The 9,380-nt window shown below is 48.2% G+C and overlaps 2 protein-coding genes across 17 annotated transcripts in view; one reads left to right on the plus strand and one right to left on the minus strand.

Moving 5' to 3' along the window:
- CSRNP2 (cysteine and serine rich nuclear protein 2) overlaps positions 1 to 8,738 on the plus strand; it is a 17,472-nt gene extending 8,734 nt beyond the window's left edge. For all 5 annotated transcript variants that reach the window (XM_040488118.1, XM_040488119.1, XM_040488121.1 and 2 more), the window contains 2 exons: positions 2,255 to 2,551; positions 4,359 to 8,738. In XM_040488118.1, the coding sequence (XP_040344052.1) occupies positions 2,255 to 2,551; positions 4,359 to 5,282 (1,221 nt within the window). In that variant the 3' untranslated portion in view covers positions 5,283 to 8,738. The remainder of the gene's footprint in view (positions 1 to 2,254; positions 2,552 to 4,358) is intronic.
- LETMD1 (LETM1 domain containing 1) overlaps positions 8,338 to 9,380 on the minus strand; it is a 9,280-nt gene continuing 8,237 nt past the window's right edge. For all 12 annotated transcript variants that reach the window (XM_040488126.1, XM_040488127.1, XM_040488134.1 and 9 more), the window contains one exon: positions 8,338 to 9,341. In XM_040488126.1, the coding sequence (XP_040344060.1) occupies positions 9,271 to 9,341 (71 nt within the window). In that variant the 3' untranslated portion in view covers positions 8,338 to 9,270. The remainder of the gene's footprint in view (positions 9,342 to 9,380) is intronic.

A 9,380-nucleotide genomic window follows, 5' to 3' on the forward strand; every position in this document is an offset into this window, starting at 1 on the left:
GTGGCAGCTGGTACATCTTTCTGTGTCAAGAGAAAACCCTGCCTTTGCCCTCCCCAGGTCCAGTTTGCTCTTAGAAAGTTTTCCTACCTTTATTTAGCGCTCTACAGGGGAGACTGTTGATCTCAAAGATACATCTTTTGCATGGCCCATGTGCCATCTGATATTTTTTCCTTTTAGGCTGCCAACAAAAACAAAAAAACTGCTGGTGCTCTGTAGCTTTGATTATATATAATTTTTCTAATATTTTCGTTAAAAAATTTTAAATTTATTTTGAGAGCGCACGCGCACACACACACACACACACACACACACACACACGTGGGGAAGGGGCAGAGAGAGAGGCCCAAGCAGCCTCCATGAAGTCGGTGCACAGAGCCCGACATGGGGCTGGAACCCATGAAACCATCAGATCATGACTTGAGCCAAAGTCAGATGCTCAACCAACTGAGCCACCCAGGTGCCCCAGTTATTTTTCTTTTTAATTTTGGCCTTTCATTCCTTTGGAGTGCCTTATTATGGGTAGTATGAATTGGGAATCTAACATTTTTTTTTTTTTTCCCCAAAAGAATATCCAGTTGTCCCAATACCATTTAATGCCAGAGGACTCTTCTCACTTGATTTGAAATGCCACCTCTATCGTGTTACATCCTTACATTTGTGTGGGTTTCTTTCTATTGCATCTCTAGCTTCTTTCCCTTGAGAGGACAGCGAGAGGGAGGGTGAGGAGGAGGCCATGAGGAGGAAGCCATCCCCAGTGAAATAGGCAGGGGCGATCCCAAGGTCTGCAGAAAGGCCCCTCATCGTTGGTCTGCCTGGTACAGAAAAAACAGACCAGGAAACCCCCAGAAGCACCACTGTATTTGTCTCCTCTGTCCCACCTTCCCACAAACAAACACAACAGGTGTGGAGCTTATTAGCCAGGCCTATTGCATCACGTCCCCCAGGAGCTGTTCCTTTACCAGCACCAATCTGTGGCTGGCTGATGAAGTAAGCCAACCCCTCCAGTAGCTTGGCTCTCATCCTGCTAGTAGCTTCCAGAGCTCTGGAGATGATGAGGTCTCATTTTCTTCACTCGAATTCTCTAGTGAGTTTTCAAAACTCATTCAGCCAGCTTGTCTTCACACTGTCCTTCCACTAAGACTCCCTTTTCTGGCTGGCTATCCTTCTTAGCCCAGAGAACCCAGATTTCTGCCTGTAGATGGTACCTTAGTGCTATATAAGCCACCCTGCCTCACATACTGCTTTTCTTTGAAATCAAATAAAAAAGTATCAGGAGAAAGAATTGTTCTAGACTGTGGGCCAGAAGTGAGAGCTTTCTTTGGTAGCCATTAACAACTTGCTCCTTTTTTTTCCTCCTCCCAATGAAATGAAGCTCTTCTGTATATGTAGATCGTTGTTGACACTGTGAAGATTTAGGCTCGTTGACAAAGACCCGGTGGCCTTGTACTACACTTGAGTGTAGTCTTCTTCCCAGAATGTGGTTTTGGGTCCTTTGGGGGGGTACATATTGAAGGGTGTTTTGCAACGTTCTCTATCCATCCAAGGAATATCTAGCCATTGATAGACCTTCTCCTCCCTGTGTTAGAAGGCAAGTTAGCTGAAGTTAAGGGACACAAGTCTGGGAATGGAGAATATATTCGTGGAAGAATATTATCTTCTAGGAGGGAGGATGAGACACAGGTTTTGAGAAACTTTGATCTACCAAGGTGATACCCGGTGTCGACAGGAAGGTGTTAGAACTACAGAGCTACATAAGGCTTCCTGCCTTCCTGCTCTAGGTTTATTCTCTTAAACTATCCAATATGGTAGCCGCTAGCCACACATGGCTATTTTTTTTTTTAAAGTTTATTTTTGGGAGAGAGATAAGCACGAGTGGGGGAGGGGCAGAGAGAAGGAGAGCGAAAATCCCGAGCAAGCTCCCCACCATCGACACAGAGCTCAGCGCGGGGCTTGAACTCGTGCACTGTGAGATCATGACCTGAGCCGAGACCAAGAGTCGGCCGCTTAACCGACCCAGGCGCCCCATGTGGCTCTTTATACTACACTCGATTAAAGTGAAATGAAACGAAAACGTTCAGCTTCTCATTTGCACTATAGCCGCATTTCCAGTGCTCAGTAGCCACACGTGCTATGAGCAGCATGGCCATTTCCATCGTCGCACCAGGTTCAGTTGGACTGTGCTGCTCTAGACACCCACTGTGAGGAGGTGCCTGCAACTACTCGAGGCTAACCTGTCCTCCCTGTCTCCTGGCAGCTGACCAAGAATGGGACGGTGGAGTCGGTGGAGGCCGACGGCCTGACCCTGGATGATGTTTCAGATGAAGATATTGACGTGGAAAACGTGGAGGTGGATGATTACTTCTTCCTGCAGCCCCTGCCCACCAAGCGGCGCCGAGCCTTGCTGAGGGCTTCGGGGGTCCACCGCATCGATGCCGAAGAGAAACAGGAGCTTAGAGCCATCCGCCTGTCACGGGAAGAGTGTGGTTGCGACTGTCGCCTGTACTGTGACCCAGAAGCCTGTGCCTGTAGTCAGGCTGGGATTAAATGCCAGGTGAGTCCAAGTCGGCCTGAGAGAGCATATCTACTCTAGAGTCTGGGGGACGTGATGCGGGTACCCATGAACACGGGAGGCCGCCCGTCACCCGTGGGTGGATTCCCCGTGAGTGTGGACACTCCATAGCTCCATAGCCCTCCTCCACCAAGGAGAAAACCAAGCACGGCAGGATTCCTAGGCTATGGAGACAGCAGTTACCTTTTCTGTGTTTCTCACCTCAGAGGTGATGAAGAGGCAGCTGTCCGCAAATGGGGGAACAGGGAACAGGGGTTAGTAAGTTTACCATTAGTAGCTATTCCTTAAATATTGATTTCGTGAGATAAAAGGAAGCAGAGAGCTGAGTTAGGCCTTTAGATTTTATCTTCACTCACAGGACCTCTATCCCAATTTTGTAAAACTCAAAGTAATTCTCGGATCCTATAATTTAGGATCAAACTTGGCCTGGCAGAGGTTAAGTCCAGGATCTTAAGTTCAGGATCTTTTTTTATAGTATTTTTTTTTTAGTTTCTAAAATTAAAAAAAAAAATTATTTATTTTGAGAGAGAGAACAAGTGAGATAGGGGCAGAGAGAGAGGGGGACAGGATCCAAAGCAGGCTCTGTGCTGACAGCCAAGAGTCCCACGTGGGGTTTGAACTCCAGAACTATGAGATCATGAAGTCAGACGCTTAACCAACTGAGCCACCCAGGCACCCCTTAGGTCCAGGATCTTAAAAGATAGAAGACCTCATTCCCCACCTGGCCTTCTGACAAGGGACAGGTTAGAAGGCCTAGCCCAACTGAAAAGAGTAGTACCATCCCAGAGGATGAAATCTACCTGGAACTTGTAGGATGTGGGTGCTGAGTCCTTCTGGTTGAATGGATCCTAACCAACCTTTTGTTTAATTTTAGGCAGGTAATAGCTCTAGCTGATCTGGCCAAATACTGCTTTTCAGAGTGAAGTCCTATAATATATCATTCTGTTTTACAGTCCTGAGAATAGTCCTAAGAATTGGACTGTTCTTAAGACTGGAATGGAGAGTTCTAGAAGTTGATATCATAGAAAGACATTGTGTGTTTGTACATATTTGCCGATGCCCTTTCCTTCTGGGGGGGGGGGTGCTTTTTTCCTTTTTGGGATCCAATAAGGAGGTAGAGTAGATCCCCTTTCTACATATTCCTGGTCTATAACTGTTTCAGAACTAAACTGGCCAACCATCAGGGAAAAATGAAGCAGGCAGTGAAAAGCTGGTCATTATTTTGTTGGAACTGTCACGATAGCACCTTAGCAAACTAAGACACTTTCACTAGTTTCCCTGGAATGTATCGATTGCTTTGGACCAGCTAGATCTACTTCCTTTCCCATGCCTGTCGTTGCAGAAGGCACTAGGCTTGGGCCCCAGCCTTTGTCTTCTCGACACACCAGGTAAGTTCTGGGAAGGTCTGAGGCACAAAAATTTCTTCCACTCTGAGAACTGTCAGCATTCAGAGAGGTGGTCTCAGGACTTTTTAACTGGAAAGGCCCTTTGACGTGATTTTTGGCTACACTTTATTTGGAAGAGGAAACAAAGCCTTGGAGAGATACAGGACCTCCCCGAGGTCACAACTGCTAACTAATGGCTGTGCTGGAATCAGAACGCGAGTGGTCTGAAAACTACCACCTCATGCTCTTAGGTCACCACGTTGCACGTTTCGCTTTGAATTAGTTGTTCCTCTTGTAAGAAGACCTCAAATCCCAGCTGCCCGTGTTTGCCAGCTGACGTCTCCTATCTCCGTTATTAAATCTGCTGGCCTCATCTTCCCTCAACCTCCTTGTCCCCTCCTCAGGTGGATCGCATGTCCTTTCCGTGCGGTTGTTCCCGGGATGGCTGCGGGAACATGGCGGGGCGCATTGAATTTAATCCGATCCGGGTCCGGACTCATTACCTCCACACCATCATGAAGCTGGAGCTGGAGAGCAAGCGGCAGGTGAGCCGCCCGCCAGCCCCGGACGAGGAGCCCTCACCCGCCGCCGGTTGCAGCCTGACGGGAGCCCAGGGCTCCGAGACACAGGACTTCCAGGAGTTCATTGCTGAGAACGAGACGGCGGTCATGCACCTGCAGAGTGCAGAGGAACTGGAGCGGCTCAAGGCAGAGGAAGACTCCAGCGGCTCTAGCGCCAGCCTGGACTCCAGCATCGAGAGCCTGGGCGTGTGCATCCTGGAGGAGCCGCTGGCCGTGCCCGAAGAGCTGTGCCCGGGCCTCACAGCCCCCATCCTCATCCAGGCTCAGCTGCCCCCGGGCTCCTCCGTCTTGTGTTTCGCCGAGAACTCAGACCACCCGGCCGCCTCGGCAGTGAACAGCCCGTCCTACTTGAACGGTGGGCCCCTGGTCTACTATCAGGTGGAGCAGAGGCCAGTCCTGGGGGTGAAAGGAGAGCCTAGCGCGGAAGAAGTCCCGCCTTCTTTCCCCAAGGAGAAGGATCTGAACGTCTTCTCTCTCCCGGTTACCTCACTGGTGGCTTGTAGCCCCACAGACCCAGCTGCCCTGTGTAAGTCAGAAGTGGGGAAAGCGTCCACCCTAGAGGCGCTAGTGCCCGAAGGCTGTAACCCTGACGAGCCTGAGAGCGAAGACTTCCGCCCCTCTTGGTCCCCCTCGAGCCTCCCCTTCCGCACGGACCATGAAGAGGGCCGTGCGGTGGAGAAAACCTCACAGCAGAGTGAGGACAGGCCCCCCGAAGATTCTTCCCTAGAACTCCCTCTGGCAGTGTGAGCCGGGGATGGAGATTCTGCCTCTGACCCATTCTCTATTTATTCCCTTATTTTATCTAACACCGTTTCAAAACAAAACTGTAGAAGCAGCTGCTATGCCCATGTTATTTTATTGGGGTCTTGGGGGGATGGGTGGGAAAGAATCGTTTGTACGAGTATTTTTTAAAGGGTAAACAGAACCAAGGAGACCGGTCCCAGCTGGATGTGGGGAGAGTCTTGGGGCAGAGGAGGCCGCACAGTGCTGAATACTGAGCTTTCTGGGCCGTTGGAACAAAGAACGAGGATCTCACAGGAGAAGCTGGGTAATTCGAGCAGCTATTCTTTATGTAGGGACCAGAACGCAATAATTTGAACAGCGTGGCAAAGCTCCCTTCTCCTTTCCTGAGCTCCAGGTGGGGAAGAAGCTCAAGTTTTCTCATCGGTCACCCTGATACCCCACTTTGGTGCATAACGCAGTTGGAGTACCATCTGGCCAGATCTAGAGAGGAACGGGTAGAAGGGTCTCTGCTTCTGTAGAAAACCTCCAGAATTTAGAAAAACTTAACCTGCCTTCCCTGGCCCCCTGTTTGGTAAATAAGTTAATATTTGACACGTTTGGTGTCCTCCGACCTGTTCCCCACACTGGGGATTCCTGGTCTGTAACTTGAATTCTTTCTTTCACATGTTCTTAGGTACTAGAGTTAAACTTGCCTATTTGTCTCCCCCACCCCCTTTCTTTTTCCCTTGAAGAAAAAGCTAGATTGGCTGGGGATGTGGCCTAAAGAGCCTGAGGCTTGTGCCTGTGTAATGCCGGCTCCGTCAGGCAGCTTCAGGCCGGGGCTCACACGTCCCACAGGAGGCATATATGGAGCATTGCCTGTGTCCCGAAAGAGGCAGCAGGAAAAGGCTGCTGTCTGCAAAGAAGTGGACTTGATCTGTGCCATGCTTGCTTTTTCACCCAGGTTCCCCCCGCCCCGCTCTGGGAGGTTTGAGCTTTAAAGGAATGCAGGACGTGGCAATCTAAAGTCACCAACTAGTTTTTGTCCTTTTCTTTCTGTACTACCCTTGTGGTCCTTGGATATACAGGGTTAAGAGAGTTTTGCTATTCCAGTCCCCCCGCCCTGACAACTGCAAATGTTTATTGGATCCCTCCAACTTGATACATAAAAATTGGAAGCCAAACGAATTCTTAATTGCTACACACAGCTCCCAGGTTCCAAAGAGTTCAAGTTCTGACTGTTACTTTTGAGATCTATAGAGTGGGACTCAAATTCGGGTCTTACCTCCATGGGGGGACACGGTTCCCGTTCTTCTTATGTCCAGCTCATGTTCTAGGATGCGCTCTGCTAAACACCGCTGAATTCTTATTAGTTCTCTTTGCGTCCATTTTAAAATGGAGTCAGTAGGGAGCAAAAAACACTCTCCACTAGCATCCTTTACATCACACCTCACTTCTGGTATGGTTTATTGACCAAGAAAGAACAAGTGGAAAACTGTTTGCTTTTGGTGGGGAGAGAACTCTTCCTACTTACCTTGCTCACAAAGCCTTTTCTTGTGGGACGTGAACGCACTCTTTATGTATGTCACAGCAACATTTCACCTAGAAAATCTCTAAACTGAGCCTGTGAGGCCTTGTACTTAAACGGATATGTCTTTTAACCCAGTCTGCCTCTCCAGTTCATTCCTGGTTTTGCTTGGTTTTACATTTGGAGGGGAGTTCTTCAGTACAAGACCTTGTCCCTCCCCATCCTCTAGCCTCACAAGAGAGTCTTAAGCACCCGCGATGTAGACACTATCCCAAGCCAAGCCACACTCCCCCACGATCGGCCATCCCCTTGAATAGAAGGCTGAAGCTTAAACTGCAAACTTTCTTCCTGAAAGCTTATATTGGGAGGGGAGCGTGGGCTCTAAACATTCCCTCCTTAGGAAGGCTCCAGCCTCACCTTTGGAAGTGGATTCCACCTGCTTGGTAAGAGACACTTTAGCCTTTGGGGTCAAGCCAAGAATTGGAATCTCATTATTAAACTCATTGCCAGCCCCCAAGAGATTTGATTTTTCTGAAAAACTAGTTTCTTAATCCAAGTCCGTCCCTCCAGGAACAACACTTCTGACTCCCGCCGATCCCAAGTTTTTAAATGCTGAAATATTAACACTGAGCATTAACTGTCTTGTTAAGCAAAGGGCCTTTTCTACAACCTAGTCCATCTCGTTTCTGGTGCTACCTGAGCTGGACACAGTTCTCGCTCATGGTTGCTAGAAAAGCTAAGCCTAGGCCTCTGATCACAGGACCGTACGGCTTCAGTCCCACTCAGTCTAGGCCTAGATAAAAGAAATCTCTTATTACTGCAACTCTTAAGATTTTCCAGTTTCCTTTCTCATATACTGTACACAGGTAGTATTTTCAATGTGAATCCAAAGCTTGTCTGGTTCTCTGAAAACAATTTTTTTTTTTTTTTTTTTTTTTTTGCCTTTTAGGTCCTTTACATTGTGATAATGCTGTATTTAAAGAGAATATTTAAATGTAATATTAAAGAAATATTCAAAAGAATGGTGTGTTATTCTTTATCCTGGCAGGCCACAACTTAGTTACTTGTTAGACAAAGGGTGCTTCTCCAGCGTTGTATAGAAAACCAATTAGGTCAGTTAGATATTAATGTTAACAACAGAAATGTTTTACGATGGAAAAACAGAACATTCTCTTTGGAGAGTCAAGAACTTGACGTGCATCGTATGCCCTTATGCACCCAAGCTGGAGCACGCTTGATGCTCCCCTGTTGAAGCTTTTCCCTGTCTATAGTCCGTATCCTGGGGGCTCATCTGCTAATCCCGTTTTCTTTACAATCATATATATGTAATCTTTACAGATTGTGTATCTATAATATATATAAAATTCTCTGTTCCTGGTTATCGCGTTAAAATTGAGCAGAGGATCAGTGTCAAATCCGTTCCCTCAGAACTTCCATCCCATCAGAAGCTTCTATCCCAACCGACTACGTCTCCATTAGTTAGGTTACGTCCGTCTTGTCAAAGGAGTTTTAGCAAAATCATCCGAGTATGCAGAAGTCACTTCCAGCAACTGGTTTCAGGCAGTCTTTACTTGGCTTTAAAACAGTGCTTCATGCATTTAACAATAAGTTATTACACGTCACTAGCGTACAGGGACAAAAGCTAAACCCAACGTACTCTCGATGCAGACCGCTCCCGGGCTCCCAAGCAGGGTGGTCGTTAGTGCCTTGGAGGCTTAATCCAGGGCCCAAAGGCAGCCACTGGCAGTTACAGCCGGACTGCCGCAACTCAGCGGAGGTAGCAGAGTTTAAGATCTGTGGAGGCTGCACCACAGCCCGGAAATTAAGACAAGGGTGAGGGTGAAGGCTATAAACACGGAAAGGGTCAAGTGGCACTTGTATTTCCTTGCATCGTTGCCATCAGAATGTTCCCATATATGAATAACTGTTTGCTTAAAAAAAAAAAAGTGTTTCATGGACTTGGAAAGGGAGTGGTTAACCCAGTGAGGGGACCAAAAATAAAAATAAAAATAAAAAGCCTATTTTTGGTCACAAAAAGGATCGAGGGCAGCATCAAAGGACACGCACAGATGTAAATGCTCCAGTTTCAACAGGGCTGCCCCCCTCCCCAGCCGGAAACTAACAAAAACCCAGCTGTAAAGAATGTGGCAGTGGTTAAGTCCGAGGCTGCTAGGACTTGCCCCACCTGGGGCAAAAGCTCACTTCCTAGGATCTGAACTCAAAACGTCACAAAGCCCAGTACGGAGGCTGCTGCCAGCTCTGGCTGATGGTGAGGAAGTTGGGATGACACTTCTGGTAAGAGGGTCTGTTTCAGTTCCAGCTCCCTCCCTCGAGGGTACCACGCTGGAAAGCCCGCGGGCACCTGCTCCTCTGCCTCCCGCACACCCCCGCCAGGGCACACAGATGCTTTGCCGGCCAGTGTTGTTTGGTACCACGCTGCCATACTGTGTGACTGCAGGATGATGCCACCCGCTCCACGTTCATTCAGCGCCTTGAGCCGGTGTAGTTGATGGAAAGCAGGACCACGTTGTGTAGCAAGAGGGACAGCTCAGCTTCTGAAAACACCATCAATGTTAATGGTTTGGCCAGAGAAC

Source organism: Herpailurus yagouaroundi, unplaced genomic scaffold (assembly GCF_014898765.1).
Source record: "Herpailurus yagouaroundi ecotype Mexico unplaced genomic scaffold, PumYag 166, whole genome shotgun sequence".
NCBI classification, from domain to species: Eukaryota; Metazoa; Chordata; class Mammalia; order Carnivora; family Felidae; genus Herpailurus; species Herpailurus yagouaroundi.